Source organism: Phalacrocorax aristotelis, chromosome 7 (genome assembly GCF_949628215.1).
Source record: "Phalacrocorax aristotelis chromosome 7, bGulAri2.1, whole genome shotgun sequence".
NCBI lineage: Eukaryota > Metazoa > Chordata > Aves > Suliformes > Phalacrocoracidae > Phalacrocorax > Phalacrocorax aristotelis.
Window position 1 is genome coordinate 43,875,615 of NC_134282.1, and position 27,054 is coordinate 43,902,668.

The following is a 27,054-nucleotide window of genomic DNA, read 5'->3' on the forward strand; positions in this document are numbered from 1 at the left end:
AAACAAAAGATGACTTCAAGTGGAAGTGTCAGGCTTCGTGTGTCCTTAAGTTTCATGAGCTATCTACTGGGCAAGTATCTGGATAATGCATAGAACTGGAGGTTTTGGAAAGCTAGATAATGCTAAGCTGCTACAAGTGCTTAACCTACATACAGGAGTTCCTCAGTGAATTGCAGCCACCTCTTCTCACTAGCAATTTGGGGGGGGAGTGTCTTCAGTATTACACTCAGAAAGAATATATTATCTTGTCTAGCTTCTAATGTGGTATGAAATAGCTGTATCTTGAGAGTTCTGATGTTATTACTTCATTAAGAATTGAACTGCATTAATAGTTCCATCAGCTTTTCAGCAGTGCTGCATAATTCTTTTGTCTCTGCAAGTTTGTCACAGTTTCTTAACAGAAAACGCTAATCTGGTCTCTCTGTGCAGACAGGAAAACGTTCCAAAGCAAACATAATGTTCAACACTTCACTTGGTGTCATTTTTGGTGTTAAGAAGTATGCTGATGCATTGCTTGAAATAGTAAAGGAGAGGAATATTGCTGTTAACTATAAGCGCAACCTTGTAGAAGTTCGAGCAGACAAGCAGGAAGCTGTGTTTGAGAACTTGGAGAAACCTGGAGAGACTGAAGTTCATCAGGTCAGGAGCTTTCAGACCTCTAGTTTGGTCTTATTTCTTTTCCTTGTGTACTGTAACATAACTGCCACACTATAACAGCATAATGTCTGCTTTGTTGTAAACTGTCGTTATCTCCTGAGAGTACCATCTCTAGCTTTAAGAGAAGATTAAAAAATTTGAAACTAAGATGGAGAGAAGAAAAAAATGATTCGTAAATTATGCCAGGAGTCCTGCATGCCTTGTTAGTATAACTTGGGGTTGTCTCAGATGTATATGGAGGAAGGCAAATTGCTGTTATGCCAGCCAAATGGAGTTGCCTGAGAAGTTTCATGTTAATAAAAGGATGCACTTCAAATTTGAGAATAAATTTTCTTTCTATATATGCATTTAAAAAAATAAATCAACCAACCAACCAAGGAAACCCTTCCCCACACTGCTCTTATTGCCTTATATCAACACAGGTATGGCTTGCTCTGATAAACTAGCCATTGAGTGCCTTTTCATTCTGTCTAGTATGAAATGCTTCACGTCACCCCCCCCATGGGGCCACCTGCTGTACTCATCAACAGCCCTGTCTCAGATGCAAGTGGCTGGGTGGATCTAGATAAAGAAACTCTACAACATAAAAAGTACCCTAATGTATTTGGTATTGGAGACTGCACCAACCTTCCAACATCAAAAACTGCTGCAGCTGTAGGTAAAGTTGCATGTGTGTGTCTGTGTCTGTAATGAAAAGTGTGGGAGTGACAGTAAGTTTTTTGTTTAGTTTGTTGATCCTGAGATCTTGATTTCAATTATTTCCAGTTTTCAAAAAAACCTAAGTGTCCTGGGCCAACTAATTAGCTACAGACAACATTGATGCTATTAACCCAGAGTTCTCTTGTCCAAATGCCTCACAGATGAACTAATTCTATTCTCTGTGTTCACAGAATAGCATAAAACGAGTGCACCAGTCTTGCATGCTGTCATCATTCAGTAACAAAACCTTTTGCTTTATCTTAGCAGCTCACGCGTACGTGTCAGCTAACTGATAAGTCACTATTGAAGAATCACACATTCTGTATTTGTAGCCACAGGGTCCAACAGGAAAAACACTTTAGGCATATGGTGTCACAACAACGAAAAAAAAAAAGGCAAGGAAGAAGGTGGAAAAAAAGAAGGGCTATATAGTATGGTATTGGTGTAATGCGAAGAATGGTACAGTCAACTATTCCAGCAAATGCATCTAGAATACTTCCCTTACAGCACTAAGAATGAAACAAAACTTCAGTGTGTCAAAATCTTGCTGTTTATACTTGTTCAGTCTGCACAATGTATTACAGGAGAGTGGGCATAGGATAAAACCACACAGCTCAAGTTTCAGAAAGCTTTAGTGTGTTGGAAACAGTGAGACCAAAGCATTAGTCCAAATATTCTTTTTATTTTTCTTACCTAGGACTGTAAACTTCCCAAACAGATTTAATGTATAAGTTCAATTACAGCTGAATTGTCCAACAAAATGCCCAGCTAGCAGTGTTTGCTTTAGTAGTGACAATAATTGTGGCCTGAAACAAAGCCTTAATACACTTTTTTTTCCTTTCTGATGTAGCTGCCCAGTCTGGAGTGCTTGATAGAACCATTTCCTTGGTAATGAAGAACCAGTTGCCAACTAAAAAGGTACGTACAGATCTTGTCTTAGGTAGAAGTTATCTTGAATATTTTCTCCATTCTTATGCAGGAAGTCTTGCAAGCAGCCAAACCATGTGAACCGGAAGGCAGGAAGGGCTTTGCATCAGCAGTTGGGGTGCAAAATGGCTAAATACTGTATGTCATAATAGTAATTTAGTTGCGCAACTCATATTCTTGATATTACCATTAAAAATATTATCTAATTCCTTGCCTTCTGAGCTAAAAGAAGTTGAAAGGCTGATTAGTCTGGGTTCTTCACCAACGCAAGTGACTTATTTAGAGTAAAACTGTTGACTAGTATAACCCCTACTCCAAGCAAACCCTTGCAAACTTCGCACATCTGTACTGTTAAACTTGCCTCCCCAGTACGGACCATGATCTTTTAAGGAGGGAAATTGAAGGGTTTGTAATACAGATGTTAAGCCTAAAACTGTGTTCAAGTTTCTCTTTGAGGCCTGGCTTTCATTTTACATATGGCTTCTGAATTAATATTCCTTGGGGTACTAACCTGAATACCATCATCTATATTCCTGCAATCCTCTGGAAATTCTTACGGCTATATTAAAGATCCTGTTTATGTATTGTCTATTAAAGCTAGCACCAGTCCTCATCCTATTCTGCTGCTTACAATAATAACAAGCAGTTAACAACACAAAGTCCTAATGTTCTAGGTTAGTGCTAATTTAAGCAAATCTACATTTGAAATAAAATGGCTTAATATTATGATTATTACACCATAATCAGCTTAGCGGCCTTCCAAGCTTGCTGGTATTAACGCTATAAATGTAGAAACCTCCTAGTAATTTATTTTGAAATATGAAAGTTAACAATATGGCTTGTAATACCTCAGCATTTACACTTTGCTCAGATCAATGAAAAGGGCGTATTCTTCATTGCAGTACGATGGATACACTTCCTGCCCGCTAGTAACAGGCTACAACAAGGTGATTCTAGCAGAATTTGACTACAATGGTCAGCCTTTGGAGACCTTTCCCATTGACCAGAGTAAGGAGAGGATAACCATGTACCATATGAAAGCTGATATGATGCCTTTCCTCTATTGGAATGCACTACTTAAGTAAGTATTTCTATTCTGAGCAGCTAGAGCTGCTGTGGTCATTCAGAAGAAAGCCAGGTCCAGATACCCGTTCTGGCTTAGCTCCTTAGTAGAACAGAGGTAAACGAGGTGCATCCTTAATCATGACCAAGACCTCAGCTTTCTGAGGACTCTGGGCACTTTGCTAGTAACTGGTTTGTTGGAGCAGAACAGGGTTGAATTGTGCAGAAGGGCACCCCTTGCCCAGCTGAAAACCTTGCTGAAGCAAAGGCAATTCTCCAAAACAAACCCCCAACACTCATCTCTTAGCAAGTATGGTATCTTATGGGAGTAACGCAGAAAACACTGCCCCTAACCCCCACTGTGACAGTATGTATGGAAAACTTGATGAGACAACTTTCTTCATTTCTAGGGGCTACTGGGGAGGACCAGCTCCTGTCAGGAAGCTAATGCATCTAGGCTTGAAGTAACTGCTTGTGCTCAGAGTTGGTCAAATCCCTTTGGATAAAAAGGACTGGTCTCAAAATGGATCAATACATATCTTCCCTCTTGGACAAGAGCCTAGTAGACCATTTGTGTGAGTTTGATTAAAAAACTTTTGTCCTAAATTCACTTCTCCTCCTACTAGAGGGTTGAAAAGCCTTCATATGCTCTTTTACTGCTCTTCTATGTAAATCAAGGCCTTAAACAACTTCTGTACATACACAGGAGTTTGAACTTAAGTGTGAACTTGCCTTAAGCTACAGAACACTACTGAAATCTTCTAGAGCGATGAAAAATGTTAAAGCTGCTCTATATGTAAAAATTTTTCCAACTTTAAACTGAATTTTCTGCATCTGAGATAAAACCTGTGCGTGCGTTGAAGAGAATACTTAAAATACTAGTAAAATAGCTTGAAACCATCCTATTATTCTCTCATTTATGAAGAGCAAAATCAATCCTGATTTCTTCATCAAGACACATTGTTGTTGCCTAATTATACGGATTATAGAAATTCATGCAAGCTACAGAAAGGAAAGAACTCAAAGCAGTGTGTGTGTATATACACACACACTCTCCCCTAGGATAGTTGTGCCACTTCACATCAGTTCCAACTATAGCATCTACTCTCACAGGTTAAGAACATAGTGAAAAGAATTCCCCATAGCCTGGAGGGTGGGAGAAGACTGAGATCATCTGAGGCCACATTAAGCACACATTAAGATGACACACAAGGGAAGGGGGAAGTGCTTTTTAATTATGACCACATATAGCTCAGTTTCAAGGGAAGATTGAACAAAGTCAAATTTCAGGGTTGAGTCTTCACAGAAGCTGGAACTTTAGTGGCAGTCAGGTAGACAGCGCAGAGCAAACAGGAATCATCTTCACTCACAAGAATCAGCAGCAGCAGCTTACTTCTAAACAGAAATATATCAATGAGCATATTTTGAGTTAAGCTTCATGCTTTTTTAACATAGCCTGTAAAAGAGTTGCCTTTGAGTTGCAATTGCAAGCATGAACATGTACCTGTATGTTAAGTAATTCTTCAATCTTATTCTGGATCTGTCCATACACATCATTAAACAGCTCCTCCTTTGATTTTGTCCCATTCAAGTGCACTTAAAGTAAAAAAGTAAAATGAGAGGGCTATAATTGAATGCTTTTGTAAGCCTGCCAGATCCTAATTTTAAGAGCATGCACTTGACTTTATCAGATAAATATACTCCATCCATCTGCTTCAACTCCTCTTACGCATTTAACCAGTACGTATATCCCAGATTTTAAAGACACTCTCATAAAGTGATCTTTCAAAGTGCTTTTGTCATTAAAGACTTACCCACATCAACTCCCAGATCTTCCATTATCTTCCTGTGCTTTATGTACATAGGCCAAACGTGGCCATCAAACAATCCAGGTGGATCTGGTACAGTGTAATTCCTTGAACTATAAGTTAAGACATTGTTATTCAAGAGTGGTCTAACTGCAGTTTAGGGAAATGACAGTTCATTCGATTTGTCTACACACTAGCCTGACCCTGTTGCCTCCAGCGTAGTTTCAAGTATCAGTAGTATTTAGCCTAAGCTGCAAGCACGAAGATACCCAAAAAAAGTTGTAATTTTATGTGCAGGTCCAAAGTGTTTAAGATGCAAAAACGATTCCTGAGATAGACTGATCTTAACATTGATGAATAGCCTTCTCTTAAAGGTTTAGGAGAACTTTAAGTAAAATAGCTGTCTGCTTATTCCTCTGAAATGTAACTTTTTCAAGTTTAGCACATTTAACCTGCATTAAGAACCATGTATGTGTGCAGCAATACAGCCAAATATAAAACCCCAGGATAGTTCAGGACCTGGGAACCATATCCCTGGAAAACCAGAAAGGGAGAAAGCCTACTGAAAGATCTGTGCTGAAACTGAGCATTTGTCTCACCCAGTAGTTTGGTAGGAAGCTTTTGGGTGGGTGTGGGTGAAGGAAGCTACGGTCTTTTAACACCACAGCTACACTAGTGTTTATCCTTTCTTATCTAAGAGCTTTAGAGAAAGTCTTGGAGTAAGATATTATTGAGCTAACAAGGGAACTTAGAAAGATACTTACCTTCTTCTCCTTTTACACTCTTCATATGGAATGGAAAGAAAGTACCGATGGTGGAATACATCAATCAATGGCCTGAAAGAGACAGATGTTTGGTTACAGCTAGGCTATTTGATTAGTAGCAAGAAACAGGAAAGTAAAACTGCATTCATTTCCTGTATCTAGAGCTATCTTCAGACTTGTGACATCTAAACTCACCAGTAGTCAATACCAGCTGCCAACTTTTGGTTTAGGTCTTTTTATTCCCTTGGAGTTTGCCAATCATATCAAAATACATGAATTCACATTTGATTACCTGTAGGTGTAGAGTAGGAAGCCTTCAACAATAAGAATGTGGACTGTTTCATCTCCTCCCTCCTTATTCTCTAAGATCTGGGCATCCAGCGTGTTGTTGATCCCATGAGAACGTTCAAACTTGACTGGGTTTTTTATCCAAGCATTTATGGTACTCATCATAGCTTCCATGTCTAATGCACTAATCACTGAGACAAAACAGACAACTGTCATTAAGCAGTAATTATAATCTAGTAAGAGAGCACAAAAAAGCGCACATAAAGGATAAAGATACTCAAAGTTTTTTGAGTTACACTTTGAGAATACTGTAGTAAAGCCTTACCGTCATACTGTTTAAATCCATCTTCAACTTCTATTTCATCCTGGGGCTGAAACAGCATTAAGAAAAAAAGCTGCTTGGTCAGCATAGCTACTGGGAACCTTAATACCCATTTCAAAGCAAGATTCAAGATCCGAACCCCGAAGCTAAGAAGAGGAATCTTAACCCTCCACCAGGTTTCTTTGCATGCAGATAAAAAGCAGCAGTGACACGGCTTAGATAAAGGAGCCTGCTCCTCTATCTTCCTACTGACACAAGTGCGTGGTATAGCACTCCAAGAAACTGGAAAGTCATGGGGACGTGTTACGGCGCAGGCTTATGCAGCCAGCCCGGCCAGACGCTGCAGAGGAGCCGCCTCGGACAGCGTGGAGCAACTGAGGGAGCGAGAAGGAAGGGTGGAGGCTGGCGGGGGTCCCCCCTCACGCCCCCACGCCGGCCCGGCGGGCGCCCGCCTCACCTTAAAGAAGTCATCCTGGTGCACCACGCTGCAGTTGGGCAGGGCCTGCATCAGCCTGCGGGTGAGGGTGGTCTTCCCGCCGTTGGTGACCCTGCGGGCAGAGCGCCTGGACCTCATGGAGTGCCGCGGGGCACGTGCGCGCCCCGCCCCCGCTCCCTCCCGCGTTCGCGCCGCTGCGGCACCGGCACGAGGGCCGGAGGGGGGGGGGGGAGGGGAAGCGTGCCTAGGCCTGCCGCCCTCTCCCCGAGCCGCTGTCCCGAACCGTCCCGCAGCTCTCACCCGCCGATGCCGATGATGAGGTTCATGGCGCGGCCGGCCCGACTCCTGCAGCCTGTTCCTGAGGGACGGGGAAGGTGGGGTGGGGACCCGGCGCCGCCGGTCCTGGCCGCCTACGTGCCTGAGCCGGGACCCGGGGAAAGGGGGGAAGAAAGGGGCTGGAGAAGGAAGAGGAGGAGGTAGAGAAGGGAGAAACCCAACGTCAACTGCCGGGCAACGCCATGGCCGAGGGGAGGAGGCGGGAGCAGCAGCAGAGCCGGTCCGCGCCGCAGCGCAGCGCTCCGCAAAGGGAGGCCGGCACCCGCCGCATGGGGCTTCCCCTCACGCTCCCGCGCCCCCATTGGGCGGCTGCCGCCGCCGCCGCAGCCAATGGAGAGCGAGCGAGGCGGACGCCTTGCGGCTATTGGACGGAACGCTCTCACTCACGGTCGGTAGGGTTACGGCGCGGCGATTTGGTGGCGCTTATTGGCTGTCGCGCTCGGGGAGGGCGGTATGCGGCGGCGGGGCTGTGGCGGGGCGGCGGCTCGGCCTGGCCCGGTGCGGTGTGGCGGGGCTCATTCGCAGGGGTGGGGGGTTGGTCCCGCCGCTGCTTCCTCATCTTCCTTAGGCCGCGCTGCCTGCTGCGTCTCCGCCTGGGGACTGTTCTAAGGGCTCCGGCGACCGCGTGGGGCGGGCGGTGCACTCGGCTTTGTCAGCAGCAAGGCGGAGGCGGTTGTTCTCATAGAGCCGGTAGCGCCCCGCCCGAAGGGCCGCGGCGGGCTCTTGGCCCCCCGCGCCGGGCACCGCCCGCGGGCGGCTCGGCGAACGGCGGCGGCCCGAGGGGCCCAGGCGGAGCAGAGAGGCGCCGGGCCGTGCGGACACCGCCTGCTCTGCGGCGGGACTTACTAAGGCAGGGCTGAGCTGCTGGGAGGGAGCCCTGCGGGCGGCGTGGTACGCTCCGCGGCAGGGTGACCCCTGCAGATCTCGAGGGTGAAACGCGCCGGCAGCTGTACAGGCAACTGCTGCCTTCAAGGTCAAAATCCACCCTTAGGCCGTGAAATGAGGAAGTTTTAATGGGCACGTAGAAATTTGACTGGGAAACTTATTGGGGAGGGTTTGTCTCCTCTAATCCCCGGGTCTCAACAGAAAGAAGGCAGTTCCCCGCTGCGGTAACTGGAGGAGCTGCGTTTCCTCGGCGTCCCTCGGCTGCAGGCTACCAGCCCTTGGACTCTGCAAGCTGCAAGGCTGGAAACTGCTGTGCCTGAGACACTTGACCTCTTCTTAAGATTTCTTCCATTCTATGAAGAAATAAAACTTATAGTCACAGAAATAAGACTTAGAGTCACGGCCTTTTTTTAAATATAAGTTTATTCTTAGTAACATTAAATTCCATCATTTACAAGCTAGTAACTCAGTTCAATGTGTTTACAATACCAGTGGTTGGTGTGCTGCCAACCATTCAGCTTGCTTCTCATCTTTTTATGAGTTTTACTAATTTTCTTCTGGTAGCTCCAGGCAAATCTCAGTTGATTTCTCTCGCAGTTATTTTCAACTTCCGAACAGGACACGCAATTTGGTCTCTTGGCTTTTGTTTTTTTGGGGGGAACGAATGGTTAGTTAAAAACTCATTTTTTTCATTTTGTGACTAAGCTTATTTCCACTTTGAAATAGAGGAGCTGCCTTGCTGGGTGGGTGGTTGTTTTAGTATGTGTGTCTGCTTAGCTTTTAAAAGGAGAAGCTTCAAATTTCCTCAGAGACTGCACCCAAATTCCTTAGGTCAACAATACCAACGCACCTAGGTTAATGGACATCTCAGATAAAATGCTATTCTTGGCTTTCTGTGGAGCTGCAGGATGGCAAAAGGCCAATGTGTACTCATACCATATAATAGTGTTATTATGTAGCTTGAGGAGGACTACATCTCAAAATAAACCTGTAATCTGTACATATATTAGTAAAATCAGCATGCTATTTCTAATCAGTCAAGCTTACTCTACAGCAGGATCTCAGCTCTTTGGCTCCAAGATTCTTCCGAAGTCTCTGTAATTTATTGTTTTTTACTCTTCACCTTTCACCAAGCAAGATGTGCTCTTCAAGTTTTGTGTTCAAAACTACTTTTTGGTCTAGAAATACAATTTCTGCTGGTTTTGACCATACCTTGCCATTCCAATATGCAAACACACAGCTGTTTCAGGAGTCTAACATGATGCAAGTATCAAATGAGCAAAGTAAAGATAATGAACAAATTAGAAGCGCAGCAGTTTTTAGAAGGGCAGTTAGGCTGAAATGCGCATCTGTCACATCAATCTGGTATTGACAGAGCTGGTATGAAAATGGCAACAACTGGACTCAGAAGTTATCACAGTTTATCAGCTCGGGGCAGGGTGATGGTAGCTTGCATCTGATGCGTGATAATATATGCTAACTTTATACCCACTGTCTTTCACTAACAGCTCAGAGTCAAGGATTTGTCGTGATCAGACCTTGAGTCTAAAGGCTAATTGTGAAGAATAGGTATGTTTAGTGGATGCTGTTTAGCAAGATTACCGTACATCTCTCTTGTCTACAGAAAGGGAGATTCTTCTGTTTTGATTCAGGCAAGCATTTTCCACTTCATATAGAACGGATATTTTGTAAGTAAAATGCAAGAATATTTTGAACACTTTAAAATACACAGAAATGATCAAACAAATTGAGTGTTTTGCTCAGTAAAGTATACCTAAACATTCTCAAAGCTCTCAGGCAGTTTAAGGCTACAGACTCCAGAATGGCTGTGCATCCTGCCCATTGCATTCAACATCCGTGTCTGCGCGTACTAGCCACTTCCCTGGCCCTTTGTCTCTGTCTCCTCAATGATACTGCTGCTATGGTGAAAAATAGAAAGAACAACAGGATATTGTCTGGTTCTGGTCTGTGTGCCAACTGTGACAAAATGTTGTTTTCTCCTCAGTTTGGGGATTCTTGTTGGCTTTTATTAGTCCTGGGCGAGCCTAAGCACATTAAGATGCTTTTTAAATTCTTCCAGTTAGTGTGGAAACCTTGAGTCTCTGCAAGGAAGGTGACGTCCTGTGCCCTGGCACAGACATTCCTGTCCTGGAGGATGATACTCTGACTCACACAGAGGAAAAGAAGAGTTCTGTTGTAAAACACAACAGGAAGGCGTCCTGCGCTGCTGTGTGCCAGGAGGACACCTGCAGGGCTGCCGCAGGGGTGGAAGTGAGCCACAGGCTATATGGATAGTGCTGAGAAAACTGCACGGCAGCACAAATCTGACGCCAAACTAGGGTGCTATTTTTGGTTTCCGTTCTGCTTTTCTGACACCTGTAGGAAAGCGTGAAGTGCGCAACAGACTTCTGCAGTGCCTTACAGAGCGAAGGAACCGTTGCAGGGTATGGGATCACAGTGAAGCATTCTTGCTTAGCAATCAGGAATAATTATAACCCAAGGATATGAACTATAAATGTGCTGGAGTTGCCAAGGCAGGAGCTGGCTGCGTGCCAGCAGTTGCATGAGGACATACCATCCTGTCAGGACTCCCTGGCAGCAGCCGGTAACACCCAGGTACGCATGGAGCCCCACGAAGGTAGATGGTCAAATGCTGGGGGTATGGTGGGAGGAGAGTGGGCTTTCAACCATTATTTTGGGCTGGGGATGTTTATCTAATTTGATGCTTGTCTCAATTAGTCCGCTTTCAAAATAGGTTATTAGTGTACAGTGACACGCTTTATGATTTTTAAGAAAACCTTAGCTTTGATACAGTCTCCTTAACGTGAAATAAACCCCACAAATCTGCAACTAATGTGAAGCGTAGGCAAAAGGTTCAACTTCTACATGTTCTTATGGTTGTGTGGGCCATCATCCCTTCTTTGCTCCACCCAAAGAAGGCATCAGTGGTGATAAAGACCATTGTGAGAGGATGAAGTGAGGTGAAAAATGATAATTGAGCTAGATGATGATGAGTTGTATTAAAACCAGCAAGGATAAAATGGAATAATATATGACACATTCTGCAGTAATGTATCATGTAGGCCACGTAAAGCTGATGGAAACATAACAAAATGCTTTGAAAGAAAAATGGCAGAAATTTAAAAGGTTTGCTTGAACTGTGAGAAGTGCTGAAGTGTAACAAAACCACAAAGGTGAAAGACATAGATGTGCTAATTACATAATTGTGGGACTTCATAAGGAATGCCTGTGAAGGGGTAAACTTATTCTGCTTGGATGTGAAGACTTCAGTGGGGGTTAAACTGATGAAGCTCTAACTTCTATTAAGCCGTAAGCTTAAAAAAGCTCTTCCTTCTTTATAACTAGTGTGTTATAATATTGTTTTAATGATCTGAGGTATAAAAAAGTTGATATAAAAGGCTACTGTATAGCTTTGGGTTTGATTTGAAGGAAAATATTTTTTAAAAAAGTCAATAAGCACTAAAAAGTTGGGGTTTATCATAGCTTCAGGGTATTTAAAGTCAGTGAGTTTCCTGGCTGTGTCTCCAGTTCAGGAGTGCTGTGTGAATAGTTTTATACATTCTGGGAAGCTCTAGGCTCTGTCTGATGAATAGTCTCTGTTGCTGATATATAAAGCTCTTTTTTTTTCTTTTAAGGGCTTTTTGGAGTTGTAGATAACTCTTTACTTTGAGCTTTTTCTATGTCTAAGAAGAGTAACTATATCAGATATAAGAAAGAAACTTTGTTTTGCACCTGTTTGTAAATGTTAAGCATTCAATCAGTTGTGCTCCGAAGCTGTTTTCTTTTGAAATATTAAATATTGTTTTAAGTGTTGGCTAGCTCTGCTTACAGTCAGATCACAGACTGTTAAACAAGATCTGACTTAATTCTAGCATTGCTTTTATTACACTTCTGTAAAGAAACCAGAACTTATACTATTGTCTGTCTGGGAGTAAATGTGCAGAGTTCTTAATCCTGGTTTCTGACACAAACATACTGATTTTTAAACCTATGCTACTCTTCTGTCCAGGTGTGTTTAAGAATTTTACAGTCTTGTTTTAATCTTCTGAAATGCCTGTTGCTCAATAACTGTTACAAGACTTTGATACATTTTAGTATAAACTTAAATAATAATCTCTTTGCAGGTGTACTCATCAGATGCTTTCTGTGATCTTTACCAGTGAATCTGCACAAGCAATTCCTTCCTGAACGCACTTTAGGAACTGCATCTTTGTCCTCAAACTGCTTCAACTCCTAGAGAAATAATTATACTTAACGAGGCCTTATTTCCTACAGGAAAATATAATGACTGAATTCCTGGTTTGTTTTAATTGGTGCAATGGTGAACAGCCCCAGCCGGTGGGTAGATGCACAACTGTCATCCTTTATCAGATTTGAAATTTTGTCTTTCAGTTATGTGGAAAACACTTTCATTGTCATGTTGTTTTGATTACTTTGGGCTAAATAATGCAAAAGCTGAAACCAGACCTGTTAAACTATGTTTAAACTATGCGTGTTTTGCCAGAAACTTTGGCCATATGACTGTTTGCAGTTCTCAGGCCCTGAATTTCCAACGTTAGAGAAAGTTTTTGCTAAAACTCAATTATCAGTAATACAGTAATAAAAGTGGCTTTGACTGTTTCTTACTGCAGTCTGAAACCTCAGCCCAGTTGCCATGAGGAGTCATTAGGGGTCAGTACTGACTGTCTTTTTTTTAACTCAGCTGCTTGTTTCTGTCTGAAAGCTGCTCATGTTTCCTGAATAGAGACCTAAGATACCTTCTGTCTTATAGAAGAGGCGGCGGAGACTGGACCGAAATATGATAGGCGAACCAATGAACTTTGTACACACTGCGCATGTTGGAGCAAGAGAGATGAGTAGTGACTATTCATCAGTAAGTGTGCACCTCTTGGATAAGCAGAAATCTCTACTCAGTAACCTGTAGAGCAGGTAGCTAATTTATTTAGCAAATAAAATACTAGATAATTGGGGGAGAGAGAAAAATATTACTCTTTTTTTGTCAATAGAGTAACATCAGAACAGCACTGTCCTTTGGTCTGTAAACATAAGATACTGGGAAGATGTATTCAGCAAGAACTGTTCATTTCCCCTGTATCTTTACATATGATGAGAACCTTTTGGATATGGATTCTGTGGACGCACTCGATGCTAGGCCCAGATAGCACATCACCCTGAAGTCAAAGCTGTGCCAGGGTGAGGGATGTAAGAATAAGTGGATTTTGGATAGCAAGACCCATCTCATGCACTAACTTAAAATAGTATTTAACGATCCTGGGTTTAGTAGTTATTTCTCCATACTATTATTGGGACCCAGCACTGTAAAGGTATGGCTCACCTGCCTCTGCAAATCGATGCTTTTAATAATTGCTCTGGCAACCAGACTTTGTAAGATGAATGTTCTAATCAAGTTTTTTTTTTCTAGGCTGTATCAATTCAGGACCACATGAAGTCTAAAGGTGGCTACCCAAATGGCACTTCGGCAACTGTTGAGATATAAGAAACTCAGAGAAAGCCGAAATCTGCTCTGTCTTATGAGGACCCCCTGGACTGTGCTTTCATATTCTCTAAAACCTCTTTATCGTGGAGTAGGGAGAGTACTTCAGTTATAAATAGGACCATGCAAGCTTTGGTGTTCTCTTCACAATACCTTCTGGAGGAGTTATTGTAAATTATTCTTAAAATGGTTTGTCATCGTAGTGTTGTAGTAGCAATGGTAATTTGTCACTGTGGATGACTTCCTAGCTGTTTCCCAAAAACCTCACAAAGATGTCTTGTAGGATGGAATTGGAAGCCAGTGTGAATTGTCTGGGTTTTGGTGTCATATCTTTTTCTCCCATCAAGAAATGCAGAGGTTGATTTAACTGGAAGATATCACATGTTTGCCCCTCTTACATGGACTAAACTGAATTGCTAAGTAGGATCTTGTAACCTGCAATATAACTTTAGAAGTATTTTTAGGCGGTTTACAAACTAATGCATAAATCTACTGAGCTGTACTTCAGTGTTTTTTTTAATGTCTTTTGATGGTGGACAAACTCTAATGTAATATAGTTAGCTGAGTCTGCAAAACCCAGTGAAACTTCTGCCTTCCTGTGATAATGCTTTTGTAGCTGAAAATGGAGGTTTTGCAAACATACCCACTCTCAAATGAGGCTTAGAAAACCAGACTTTTCTCTCAGTTACTAGGCTGCCTCCCTTCCATACACACAGTAGTATGACTGACGGGTATTAGTACAACAGAGTTAATATTTACCAGTTAACTTCAAGTGGTGCTACAATATGCTTGCAACTGTGTGTTAATTTTGCATGACTACTACTGAATTTTAAATGCATTTAAGATCACTCTCTCTGTTACCTATCTGTAACAGGACTTCAAGGGATATCTTACTTGTCTTTCTGGCTCCTTAATTTTGAGACTGTCTGGGGAGTTGTTTTTTCTTTTTTTCAGATTAACTGAATTTTTTCTTGCGTACGGCTTAAATAAAAAGTATGGTTTAAGTGATACAGCCATGTGAAGGACAGAAGTATAAAGAATATTGTGAAAACTTGCAAGGGAATATTAAATGGAAATGGTGTCTTGCAGAGTTCCAGCACTTCATAAATATGGATTTTTAGCCATACCAAAACTACAGTTTATTGCTTAGTTCTTATTCATCTTTCTATTAATTGATATGACAAAACTGCTGAAGGAGAGCTAGGTTTTTCTTTTACCCAATCGCTGACAACTGTTCCCTAGCTCAAAATTCTGAATGACAACCAGTGCAGAAACTTAGGAAATCTGCTTGTTGTCATGGAATTAACTAAATACAAGTGTTAAAATTGCTGCCATGTTAGCACCAGTTATGCTGGAAGTCTGCAGAACTCCCTCCTCCTTGCTCTAGGTATAAGATCAGTTATGAACTGTTTTCCATTTAAAAAAAAAAACCAAACTTCTAGCTGGCAAATCTTTTTAACTTGTATGATTCTGTTTGCGGCTTGTGATACTTCTTAAATCTAGACTGCTGGCTTTGCTGAATTGTTAGGCTGCCTTTTCTGAGTATACTAGGAAGCTTAAGACAGGAAAGGTGGCTCTGTTTCTGTATACATTCAAGAAAAAAAAAAAAACTCCTCCCCCTGTTTCATCCTTAAGGGCCAAAGAATGTTACTTTCTGTGATAGTCAACAGCTGATCATAACATTCTGCAACCACATAGAAGTATAATATCCATGTCTTGATAGATCCTTACTCTTGATTTAGAATACATGCCAAATTTTAATATATTTTAAAATTAGCATGCTTTAGCTCTACATTTAGCTTTTTAAAGTCTCTCATATTTGTCTTCTAACTTCAGTTTATTCCAAAAGCCTAGTTAAGATACAGAGTTCAAAGAAGCCAATGAGGAAGCATGAAGTGGTCTAGTTGTTTTAAAGAATAGATCCTAATTTATCTGCTATTGAGTTTAGGCATTCATTGGTCCATACCTGCCCAGAAAAAAATAGTGGTAGGGCAGCTGTCATGAAGAAAATGGGTTGTATTTTGTGAACAAATTGAATGGGAGTTAGTATTTCCTGAAAACCCATTCAGTATATTTAAGATTAGTGGTGTATACATAATTAGAAATAAAGGTGTTGGCGATCATGTTATTCTCGTTAAAAATATATCAACAGAGGGTTTTTTTTGTTATTAAACCCTTATTTATGGAAAAACCTTAGTTTTTATTATGTAAACCAAGTAGCACTATCTAGTGTAAAACTAACCTATTTTAATCTGGCTGTATAGTATTGTATAGGACCATTTTACAGTGCCGCATCATTAAAAGGAAAAGTTTTGCTATTGCATTAAAGGCACTATTACTTTTAAAATCTAAACAAACATAAAAGCATGACTTAGGTATTTTTTTGTTGTATATTTAGAAACCTTATTCAGCTGTATTCTGCCATGTAATTCTGTATAAATTTGTCTTGGTTATAATAAATCTGTTGAATTAGGCACTTGCACTCTTTTGTTGTTGTGGAAAGTCTTGATATTTTCTCTACACTGAAAATCTGTTGGTCAAGTGGATGGATCAGCATGGCTTGAACTTTTATTGCATAAAATCAAATTTCTCCGCCAGAGGGCACAATTTTACATCAAGTCTTTTCTGTCTGCACTATGCAAGCTATTACTTCATTGTGTGTGGTGGTGGTGGTAGTTGTTGTTTGATGGCTTCTGAGCTTGACTGGAATAAGATACAGCAAATAAGACCAAAGGATCAAACTTTTTAATCTACATTGTAGGCTGCGAAGACCTTCTATCAACACAATGTGGCAATGAAACATAACTGCTGTGACCTGATGGCATTTTATAGTTTCTTTTTGTAGTTGGAAGTAAAATAACTTGCAAGCAGAGCAGGATCAAGTCTTTTATATGTAGTCTGGATGAGTCTCAGGACAGTAGTGGTTTGCTTTCTTAAAAAAAAAAAGGTTGGGGTGGGGGGAGTATCTGTTATTTTAAATACTGTCTTATCCCGTTATGTCCCTGCTAGGCTTTACTGATTATCCCGTAATGCTGCATAAACCTGCAGTCAGTACACAGAAAAGATAGGTGAGATGAACTACAGGAAGAAAACAACGTTGTGTTGCAGTGCGGTCAAAAAGATCTCCTCTGGTGAGTGGGTTCCTGTAAGGCTTCCAGGTACTTTGTGGTTCTGCAAATTTGGTTAGCCAAGAAATTTTTTCCACCTCATTATGAGAAAAAACTTATTTCCTGTGAGGGTGCCAGAGCAGGGGCACAGGCTGCCCAGGGAGGGTGTGGAGTCCCTTCCCTGGAGACATTCAAACCCCACCTGGTCGTGTTCCTGTGCCCCTGCTCTGGGTGTGCCTGCTCAAGCAGTGGGGGTGGGTGAGATGATCTCCAGAGGGCCCTTCCAAACCCTACCATTCTGTGACATCTCAGGCACTTGTTTAAAGCACTGTACTATGAAATTGTTCAGATAAAGTTAGGCAGTCTAGGAATAGGAGGTAGAAGATAGATCTTCCTCCCTACGGTTTGTATCTTCTTTTCTCAGGAAAAAACACGCTTCAATGGGACTGATTAAAAGGAGTACTTGCAGTACTTTGGTTTACTAGGTTACGCTTCTGGTTTATGGCTCCTGAAGGTAGACTTTCAATTCTAAAATCTGTAAGAATAGTGTGCATTGCACACTAAGGGTTAACAGCAAAGGTGTGGAGTCCCAAAATAAAAAAATTTCTGGTTCTATAGATAGAAGATTGGCTTCAGGGCAGAAAATAGAGACTAATGATAAATAAAATGTTTTTCTAAAAACAAGGCTGCTTGGAATAAATTTTTTTTTTTTTTTTTTTTTCTAAAAGTGGGAACTTGCATTTTTAACTCCTTGCAATTATAGTACCACTCTTACTATGTACCTTTCTGTCTTAATACAGGGGCTGGATCAACAAGAGTTTAGCCCCAAAGTAGCAGTTAATGCTTGAAATTCAGCATTTTAGATGCTTACCTCTACAGCTGAAGTCCCTGTGTGCCTAAGGAGATGCTCTAAGTGGTTGGTGCTTTGGCTTCTGCAGGCAAACTGCCCTTTCTTCCTACACAGTAATTTGGCACACAAGGCCCAAGACACTTGCATCAGTGGTTTTCCTGTTGATATTCATGTGGTTACAGTGTATATGTAAAAGGTTTCTTAGTCCTGTACAGAGTAAGTCCTCTCTAGGAGCGGGCCTGCTGGACAGTTGTTTCCTCAACAGAGCCTTAAGCTGTGGAGTTCTTACGCTTATCACCACATGCAGCTCTGAGCCAGTTTTGTACTTTGCCACATCAAAGCATAGAGTCTTCTTGTTATTGCTTAATACTCCAGGGAATGTGGTCAGAGAGCTAACAGCTCTATCAGGAGCTACAGAAAAATGAGATATGCAAGTGAGGCAGATCTAGGAGCCATGGAGAGGCAATGTGGTGTATGTTTATGAGAAATGAGCAGGGAGCAGAACGTGGGCGCGTTAACATTTGTTATCTGCAATGCACAGGACAGCTTTGTTGACATCAATTGGAAAATACTTGTAATGTGTGCATAATTGGTATATAGAGGAAACTGGGCACTTAAATGCATGACTAAGCTGGGACTTTGAGGCACGGATTGCCAGTGTAACTTTAATGGATGGTAGTGTCCTCTTCCTGCTTTTCAGAATGGAGCTGCTCAGAAAGCTGGCTTTAGTTTCAGCAGTTGCAGACTGATGGCACATATATGCTTGGAAGATGAGATGGTGCCTTTTTTTTTTTCCCCTGACGAATGTGAGGTTGCGGGTGTGTTAAATGCTGAGGAATGCATGGAACAAAAACAAAATAAAATTTGGAGTGAATACAAAATAGCAGTAGTAAAAGGGTATTCGCGTTCAGTCCACCATGCTGCCAGAACTTCAGGGAAGTGAACCAGATCCACCCGATATTCAGCTTCCAGGTGTTGGGAGAGTATGGATGGGTTGGAACTGAAAAGTCATGATGACTTCCTTGTGTCTGGGGAGGTTGGAGTGATGTTCTTCTGGACTCTGCAGGCTGAGATGCCACGAGGTCACCGCAGCTACACCAGATTTCCATGAAGACCTTTCTCCCAATGCTACGTAGAGAAAGGAAATGTGAACGAAAATAGCGAAAACACTTTGAGTAGGCAGGGACATTACTAGTATGTGTTCTTGTGCCAAAAAACCTCCCAACTGGAGGTGCTTGATACTGAAGTAGGACTGCTGTCTTCACCTGGGAACTTATAGATGAGCAAACTCATGTTCTAATAAAAAACGTGCCCTTTCAGGGAGAGTGGGGTGTGCAAGGGCACCCATGGCATGGTATGCTTTGGACTCCGCATCACCTAAACCCAGCCCTAACTGGCTCATCAAGCATTGCAGTATGGATGCTGAACACCTTGTGGTTGTCACTTGTTCCATACATCCTGTTTCTGTGCATCCCACTAGCATGACCAAAGTCCTAAAATGTTATCCAAAAACATAGCTCAAATGGGAGGAAATTATCTTAACCTAATTTTAAGCCCATGTAGAAGAGAGTAGTAACAGATGGACAAGAACAACAACTTTGAGGTGTCCGTTGAGACCTCCACAGTAAATTACTCATGAAATCAAGGCCACAAAGCTGTATTGAAACAACTTTCCTCAGCGAAGCTTTTTTTTAAAAACATTAAAACAATGTACATGAGAAGAATATTCTCTTTATAACAAATTTTAAGTTTCCTCTGATATTTGCATGTAAATCCAAATTGAACAAAACCAAGGTGGTTATTACTAAGGGCCCACCCTATTTCAGGGGTGAAAAAAAGTTGAATTATGTCTTTTACTGTTTTAATATATATGTATATATTTAGACCTTCATCTTAAATAAGTAATGTGGATGGAAAATATCCATTCTTTTAAACTGAAATTAGTATGATTCATCTGGCTTACTGGAAGTTAAAAAAAATGGACTTAAAATCTACATTTAAACTACTGAGAGAGAATTTGGTGTGCTTTTAAAGCTGACATTGGCCTCTGTACAAGTGGATGACTAACTAATTTCAGATTGTTCATCAAAGAGTGTTTTGTTACAGGATTTTTTTTTAATATATAATAGTGTATTTGCATGCATCTGGTCTTGCTCGTGGTTAAGAAAGACATGTACATTTTACATAACTTACCTGAGCTCAGTCTAAAGGTGAATGAAGACTGTACCGATAACCACTAATTAATCTCTTCACAGTGAGCTGTCTCTGTGAAATTAAGGATTTGTAGATCAGGCAAAACAATGACACTTATTCTAGACAGAAATCTGTTTTGAAAAAATTGCTCTAATGTATGTAAGTTCTAATATATGAGGTCCAGTCTCAACCTGTGCTGACGCTGCACATTAATAGTGAAAGTAATATGCCTTTAAATGCAGCTACCCATGTTTACCCTTGCAGTCTCTGCCACCAGGAAATATTAAAACCTGACTCAACACCTTTGTGGGTGTGATACAAGCTTGAAAATATAATTCAAAAGTAAGGCTTACAGTCCTTCATTAATGCATGCTAATGTGGCCTTGCTGCATAATGGCATATGAGGAAGGCTTTCACTAGTTTCTTTCAACTACTTTAAACACCACCTTTGAAAATGCATTTGAATTGGCTCTTCTCTCCATTGCATGATACCCAGCGAACTTGGGCATCTCTTGCTTGCAGAGATTGATACTGGTGTTCGGATAAGGCTGTTAGTACCTGGGGAAAAGTTGTTAGATGTGTTTGTATTAATAAATAATGCTTAAATACCAGTCTTTCTGTGTTTTGGACCATTTTCTTGCCAGGCGATAGAGGTTTAATCAGGCTGTTGCAAGTATCCTCATCTTTGCCATGTGTGTACATCTCTCAGAGACAGCAGGTTTCCATAACGATGTTCCCTGTGTCACTTTAATGAAGAGGTTTCACTGTGTTACCTTGCTGTCTTGTTCCAGGCTCCAGCCAGGAAGCCATGAAAATACAGAGCACTGAAAGAGACAGTTCATAGGAGGGGGTAAAACTTTCATTGGTTAAGACACTTCCTTTTCCTTTATTCTGCTCTATTACTCTACCATCCACTACATTTCTTAGAAATATATTTACATTCAGTATTCGGGTCAGTGTTTTCTCTTAGTTCGTAGAAACTAATACAGTGTATTAAAAATTCCTTCATCCCTCTGAAGCTTGTGTACCCAACAGCCCATTTTACTGATTTTTGTATGACGTAACTGTTTAGTGAGCAAAGTCTAGTTTCTTTTACAATCTTAGTCCTTTAAAAATTATGCAATGTTTTCTCTGAAATACCTAATGCTGATAGCCACTCTTCCAAGTCTGCCTACCTAAAAAGGCAGATATTTTCTGTTTATGGTATTTCATGCAAAATTAACAGAATTAGACAGTAATTCAAAGTTAAGCTAAGGGAAGAGCAAATTTAATTTGATAAAGTGATATAGGGAAAGGAACAGAAAAAGGCAGGCTGGTAGGAATAAGTTTACTCAAAAGCCCAGAGGCTGATAAATATGGAAAAAAACCATAAAGTAGCACTTAATGCAATGGGAGAGTCAGAAGAACAGCCTTGGAATGGAAGATGTTTTGGATGTCTTTGCTTATGAGTCAATTTTTGTTTAGAAGAGTGTGTATGTGGTGGAAAACAGGCAGGAGGAAGGAAGGGATAATTTTATCATCCCTTTGAAAAGAATTTCAATATTTGTGTAGTGTTATTCAAGGGGTTTCTTTTCTGTGGTAATGGTTATTTAGCTTCAGTTTCCACTTTCTAACTAATGTGCTCAAAGCCTACATTAAACATCTCTGTGTGTTAATGCTTTAGGAATGCCTAAGCCAAGTTACAGGATTAATTTCATTTTGATGTTTTGATTGGGAAAGGGATTTTTCTGAGTGTTGTTTCTCTTCTTTTCTCTGATGAAAAAATTACGGTGGTACAGAAAGGATGCAATTCTTGGTGTGGATTTTCAGTATCTTACACTGATTATGTGTAGAAACTGTGTTGTTCATTCCAAATAAGGACTTTCAGGTTTAAACCTGGGGGGAAGAAAAAAAAATCTTTTAGGCTTTGAAGTCATTCTTCAGGCTCTGGATGTCTTTATAACCTTGTATTCTTCTGCCTGGGATTGGAAATAACATATATGAATAAAGCCTAGTTTTTCTCATAGTGCTGAAATGTGAGACTAGATCATCTGTTAGTTACACATGAAAGCGAATGGTAAAAATTAAGGACTACTTAAGTTGCCAATGAGGATCACCTAAGATTTTAGTGATGTCCTCAATATGAGCTGCTCGTGTCCTGAGCTAACATTAGGGCTGTTCAGTGCAGGTACTTCCCACCTGTGCAGGCCCACTGGATGCAGGAAATGTGAATGTAAGAGAGGTTTACACAGTATCTTTAAATATGCATCAAGGCAGGGGAGATCAAACCAAATGTACACTTCAAGCAAAAGGAAATTGTACTCTGGTATTTATCCTCAGCCCAACTTCTTTTTAGCTGCAGACAGAGTAAAAACTGCTGTGTTTTCCTGGGGAATGCAAGAAGAGGGATTGGTATGTGGTAGGGCAGGATACCCCCGCAGAATTCGATCCTGTGAGCAGCTATGCACTTGCAATTCAGATTAAACACTTCTTCCATGCCTGAAATACACTGTCATGCACATGCCCTTAGCTCTTTACAGATCACAGAACTGATAGATTTATTGAAGTAATCGGTTTAATATGTCATCTAGATCTTGTTAGATTCAGAAGAAGAGATAGTATTTGGTGTAAAGTGTCATGGTTACTCTGACAACAGTACCAAAATAGAAACACACAGATGGGCAATGTACTAGCTCGTTTTTTTTTTAAATACCAATTCTGCATAGAATATGAATTATTAGCTGTGTCATGGTGTGGCATTATCTTTCACTGTTCAAGCACATTAAATAGTTAGACACACTTTTGCAGCCTAGCAAATCTACAAGATGTATAACCCTGTTCTGTTGCTGATATAAAGATGAATTGCAGATAGTCACTGGGGGGGGCGAAGCTTGCCTCTTATCAAAATATGTGTTCATCAAAACACTGCTTACTTACACACAGGTAAATGTTATTCAGATTTTTACAGCAACAGAACAGCTTACTGAAAATTTGCCATAATGCAGTGGGAAATCTTGCTTGTAGATATTTTAAATGGCGTTGTCCTTAAATTCACACAGAGGGAAAACCATGCATGCAGGAACTTCCTTCCTCAGTAGTAATAACTCGGTTATTACGGTTTTTAATTATTGAATAATTGATGTTATATATTAATATACTGTATATATTAAGATATAATTATTATTATCAGTAATAACTGAAAAACCACTTAGTTTGTGAGCAACTCAAGCAAGTGGGTTACCCAGTTAAGGCTTTGATCTACTAATGCTGTGCTGTAGCTCAACTCTCATCCTTTTGCCTCTCCCTTTTCCCTTGCCCCTCGCCACATCCCCCTCTTTCTTTAATAGTCTTTGTCATCTTCACTTCTTCCACCTCCCTGTGCAGGCTGGCCCTGCGGCAGGCCCCGGTCCTTCAGGAAGGGGCAGGAGGAGACAGCGTAACCAGTGCTTGAAAACCTGCGGTGAAAGATGTTGCACAACTTAGCTGGTAAATCACAGGGCTCTTTCAATTTCAATCCACCTCCTCCCTGCAAATCATTGCTAGACCTTACATCTGATGCAGCCCTCTGAATGCTTGCAAAGCCTAGAAGACATCTCTGAAATGCCTTTTTTTTTTTTTAAGTGCAAACAATGCAAATTCCCTCAACTTTTTGTTATAGCTCATGTTTTGCTGTTTCTTGTACTTGTTGCTCTCACTTAAGAGCCGTTGCTATCCCCATCGTGCCCCTCTCCCGTGGCTTCGAGTGTGCACTTGACCATCCAGAAAGACTAAGTCAGATTTGTCTCGGGAGATGTGGGGCAAAACTGTCCCTTTCCTTTCACCTGTGGTGCCCGTGAAGGGTTTCGGGTAGCACTAAGTACCTAAAACCCGCACATCCAGGAGGTGCCGGGGGAAGCCCGACAAGCTCACAGCTGTTGACCGCCCACAAAACCGCAGCGAAAGAACAAGGCACAAGTAAACACGGGGTGGGGTGTGCAAGGGGCAGCTGCGCCTGTCAGCAGGGACACGCGTGGGCCGCCCCGGCTCCCCTCGCAACAGACCCCTTCGCACCCGCCCCGCCGGGGAGCAGCCCTGGGGACGCCCGCCCGCCTGGGCCCGGACTTGCGGGAGCCGTAACGCGGTGTCCGCGTCCCCGGCGCCACCCGAGCGGGTGGGCTGTCCGTCCGTCCGTCCCCGCGGCAGAGGCGAAGGGGGGCCGCGGCGCCCCGGTGGCCGCGCCAGGAGCAGCAGCAGGAGCAGCAGCCGCCCCCATCGGCCGCGGCTGACGGAAGAGGAAGTGGCGCCTCTCCGGGAGCCGGCGGAGGTGAAAGGCTCCGCGGCGGCCGTGGAGAGCCCGGGCCCGGCCGAGGCTCTTCCCCGAGCAGGTGGCGGCGGCGGCCACTGAGGAAGATGAGGGCCGCCGGGCTGCTGTGGGCCGCGCTGTGGGGCCTGCTGCTCTCACTGGTAAGGGACTTCGCCGCGGGAGGCGCCGGGGCCCGGGAGGGAGCCGGGTGGCGGCGAGGCCGGCCGAGCCGCCCGTCGCTCACCCCTCTCTGCCGGCCGTTGGGTCTCCCCTGCCCGCCTTACCCCCGGGACTGCTCCCTCCCCTGGCCGCCCGACCCCCCTGGGACTGCTACCTGGAGGCCCCCGGTCGCCGCGGGCGCGGCCCGCCCTATTCTCGCTTCCCCCGGCTGGGCTGGCGTGTGTCCCCGCCTTCGACGCCTCAGGGCCGACTCGGCACCGAGGTGGGGACTGGGGGATTGGGGTCTCCCTGGCCTGCCTTGGGCCAGGCCCCGCGGCTCCCCCCGAGCCCCTGCCCGCCCCCCGTGCCCGGCCTCCGGTCACGCGTCGGCGGGTTTGGGTGACAAACGCCCGGGTGCTGGCGTAGATAAACGCTGATGTTGTTTCTAGAGGCATTTAAATTAGGATGCTGGGGAAGGGGGCAAGCTCGTGATGCGTGTGTGTGTGCTGGCTTTTGGCTTGTTCATCTGAAGTTTCATTTTGGTTTCTGTATGGGCCATCTTTGGGGCCACTCTCTGTGCACAGGTGTATATTGCCATGGAAATCCGGTACATTGCTTTCTGCCTAATGGAATAGTGAAATGGGGATGCAAGAAACCTCTGTAATCTGCTGAAGCTGTATGAAAGGCATATCTGCATTGAATGCTGCTCCACTAACTTGTTGGGCTTTTTTGTTTGTTTGTTTGCTTGTTTTTATCAATTTTTACCTTGCTTCGGTAAGGCATGAAGAATAGTACTTGCCTGCACAGGAAGTCACTTCTGGATATGCCCAACAGTAGGTGCACGGTGCAGTTTGTTAGTGCCTTGAGAACGCCTTTGGGTGAAGTAGCTTGTGTCTCTCTATGAAGTGCCCCCCTCTCTGTCTGTGAGCCCCACGTAACTGCTGTTAGTTGTGTTGGGGTTTTCTGAAGAGTGGCTTTACTCCTTAACCCAATGGTTTGCTGCAGACAAGGGAAGGGGCTTCTCCTGCTCTCCTGTAGGACTCCAGGCTCCATGTCCTGCCTCCTACTTTGCTCTATAAATGCAGTTATAGCAGTGGTGATCATTAGACTGGGTCATTCAGCCTCAAGAATAGTGTCCCGAGACTAACAGCATAGGGAGTTAGCGCTCAGAAAGGTAGTAGTTGTTGGGGGAAGGACCACTGCTGCTCTCTGAGCATGGGTGCCAGTTCCCCTGCATTGCAGTGCCCAGAGGGAGGGAAGGAGGGGCAGTTTCTGTGTGTGTGTTACATAAGAAATTATGCCTGTTCTGTTCATGGCTAGTTTTTTCCTACCTTTTTACACTTCTGTGAGGTTTATGTTGCTATTTGCGGCATATAAAATACCTTCTCCCTGTTCTGTACCTTTGAGTTTCTTGTGTGTCTTATCTAGATGCTAACTGTGAAGGATATTGTAAAGATAGGCTTTGTTTGGTCTCTTGTGTCCACTGGTTCATACAACTTCCAGTAATCTACATGGTGGGGTTACCGGTGCACTCTAAAGCTCAAGTCAGCCCAGGCTTATATCCCTGCAGTGACAGGGACATGTTAGAAAAAATAAAGATTAAGAGACAGTATGAGACGTCTTCTCTAACAAAGATAAGGAATTATACAAGAAAAGTCTAAAGATGATAAAGGAAGGAAATAAGATGAGGGAACAACCTGTCAAAAATAGGAAGAAATTTGTTTGGAAGTGGGGGGCCATTGGGAATTACCTGAACCTGAAGTACAAGGAGATGATGATGCCCCTTTAGGCAAGGGCAGCCTCTACTCTAGGTGGGAACATTTTCATGCTGGAGCAAGCCAGCCTATGGAAGGAGGTTAATCTTTTCAGGAGCAGTTTTGTGGACATACTCTTAGTCTTCTACTTAAGTAACAAGATTGAAAATATACTTGGTTAGAAATTCTTACTTTGCACGTATGCTGAGAGTAAGACTTGGTTTGTAATATTCAGTGGTACAGCTGACTGCAAGGCCACGCACCCAAACTAGTAGCCCTTGTCTGTTGTGGAAGAAGGATACCGAAGCAATTTGAAAATACTAAAAGTTCAGCTGGATGCAACAGGATTTTAGTGGGGATATTCCAAGTGAGGTGTAGCATTTATCTTCATTTTTAACTTCTCAGTGCTGTCTTCAGAGTTCAGCAATGAATATGTGAGGGTAAATGTAAATGTCACGCTCTGGTGCTCCTTCTGCCCACCTCGTGAGCAAGAATTGTGTTCCCTGATTCATCCCCAGAGAACGGAAGCTTGCCAAACCAAATACGCGTATCAAATATGCAGGTAGTCGCTCCTTCTAGGTAGACTTATGCTGGTGTAGCATTAACACTTGATTTCCGGGAACCCAGAAAACCCATATTATTCTACCTCGTGAAGCAGAAAGAGCTTTTAATGGATATAAGCATCTGGGGTTTGCACCTGTTAAAGGTCTTTATTGCTTTTAATTTGCCATTAGCTTATAGTTTTAGGTGAGTGCACTTAAGAGGGAAGCTTGATAATTTTTGTGCTGCTCATAAATCATGGAACAACTTATTTTAGCTGACAGCTGAAGAACTGTTTTATGTTAAACAGTTAATGTGCTCAGGCCCTTTGACACAGTTTTCCCAGCAGATGTTCATGTGCCATGGCCAATATAAAGGATTCCTCTGAAGAAGGTTTTTTGCTATTCAAACCAGGCAGACATAAACCTCTGAAACAATATTGTCATGTTTCTCTTTTCTCTCCACTTCTCACTTGCCACAGAGTACTGATA

General features: G+C 42.6%; 4 protein-coding genes and 1 long non-coding RNA gene across 12 annotated transcripts in view; 3 read left to right on the forward strand and 2 right to left on the reverse strand.

Annotated features, from left to right (window-relative positions):
* Nucleotides 1-4,245, forward strand: part of SQOR (sulfide quinone oxidoreductase) — a 28,044-nt gene extending 23,799 nt beyond the window's left edge. For all 4 annotated transcript variants that reach the window (XM_075100443.1, XM_075100444.1, XM_075100445.1 and 1 more), the window contains exons 6-10: nt 430-639; nt 1,132-1,315; nt 2,207-2,274; nt 3,186-3,364; nt 3,756-4,245. In XM_075100443.1, coding sequence (XP_074956544.1) covers nt 430-639; nt 1,132-1,315; nt 2,207-2,274; nt 3,186-3,364; nt 3,756-3,813 — 699 coding nt within the window. In that variant the 3' untranslated portion in view covers nt 3,814-4,245. The remainder of the gene's footprint in view (nt 1-429; nt 640-1,131; nt 1,316-2,206; nt 2,275-3,185; nt 3,365-3,755) is intronic.
* A 314-nt stretch (nt 4,246-4,559) lies between these two features.
* LOC142060345 (nicotinamide riboside kinase 2-like) lies at nt 4,560-7,599 on the reverse strand. 2 transcript variants are annotated; one of them, XM_075100449.1, is made up of 8 exons: nt 7,264-7,599; nt 6,985-7,075; nt 6,531-6,576; nt 6,210-6,396; nt 5,918-5,989; nt 5,160-5,266; nt 4,850-4,941; nt 4,560-4,740 (listed from the first exon to the last, which is right to left on the reverse strand). In XM_075100449.1, exons 1-8 carry the CDS (start codon nt 7,287-7,289, stop codon nt 4,735-4,737), a joined length of 627 nt encoding a protein of 208 aa, XP_074956550.1. In that variant the 5' UTR covers nt 7,290-7,599; the 3' UTR covers nt 4,560-4,734. The 2 variants fall into 2 exon arrangements, with proteins under 2 accessions (XP_074956550.1, XP_074956549.1); XM_075100448.1 differs by having other exon boundaries at nt 6,985-7,090; nt 7,264-7,551.
* Nucleotides 7,600-12,377: 4,778 nt separating this feature from the next.
* Nucleotides 12,378-16,184, forward strand: LOC142060350 (CDC42 small effector protein 2-B-like). Its single transcript, XM_075100456.1, has 3 exons — nt 12,378-12,543; nt 12,977-13,078; nt 13,628-16,184. Exons 1-3 carry the CDS (start codon nt 12,490-12,492, stop codon nt 13,700-13,702), a joined length of 231 nt encoding a protein of 76 aa, XP_074956557.1. The 5' UTR covers nt 12,378-12,489; the 3' UTR covers nt 13,703-16,184.
* A 4,398-nt stretch (nt 16,185-20,582) lies between these two features.
* On the reverse strand, nt 20,583-23,775 carry LOC142060351 (uncharacterized). Its single transcript, XR_012661710.1, has 3 exons — nt 23,689-23,775; nt 21,667-21,724; nt 20,583-20,673 (listed from the first exon to the last, which is right to left on the reverse strand). It is a non-coding gene; the product is annotated as an uncharacterized LOC142060351 (long non-coding RNA).
* Nucleotides 23,776-23,784: 9 nt separating this feature from the next.
* Nucleotides 23,785-27,054, forward strand: part of SPPL2A (signal peptide peptidase like 2A) — a 29,918-nt gene continuing 26,648 nt past the window's right edge. For 2 of the 4 annotated variants that reach the window (XM_075100453.1, XM_075100455.1), the window contains exon 1: nt 23,912-24,271. In XM_075100453.1, the coding sequence (XP_074956554.1) occupies nt 24,218-24,271 (54 nt within the window). In that variant the 5' untranslated portion in view covers nt 23,912-24,217. Of the gene's footprint in view, nt 24,272-27,054 lie in introns of all 4 variants that reach the window. The other 2 variants (XM_075100454.1, XM_075100452.1) reach the window with 2 other exon arrangements.

Bases quoted from the DNA above. Each gene is read 5' to 3' on its own strand.
- LOC142060345 (XM_075100448.1), bottom strand. From the start codon at position 7,289: ATGAACCTCATCATCGGCATCGGCGG. The intron at 7,091-7,263 runs GTGAGAGCTGCG...CATGAGGTCCAG, and splicing joins CTCATCATCGGCATCGGCGG to GCGCTCTGCCCGCAGGGTCA. The intron at 5,267-5,917 runs GTAAGTATCTTT...CTTAACTTATAG, and splicing joins GAGTGTAAAAGGAGAAGAAG to TTCAAGGAATTACACTGTAC.
- LOC142060350 (XM_075100456.1), top strand. From the start codon at position 12,490: ATGACTGAATTCCTGGTTTGTTTTAATTGGTGCAATGGTGAACAGCCC. The intron at 12,544-12,976 runs GTGGGTAGATGC...TCTGTCTTATAG, and splicing joins ATGGTGAACAGCCCCAGCCG to AAGAGGCGGCGGAGACTGGA. The intron at 13,079-13,627 runs GTAAGTGTGCAC...TTTTTTTTCTAG, and splicing joins TGAGTAGTGACTATTCATCA to GCTGTATCAATTCAGGACCA.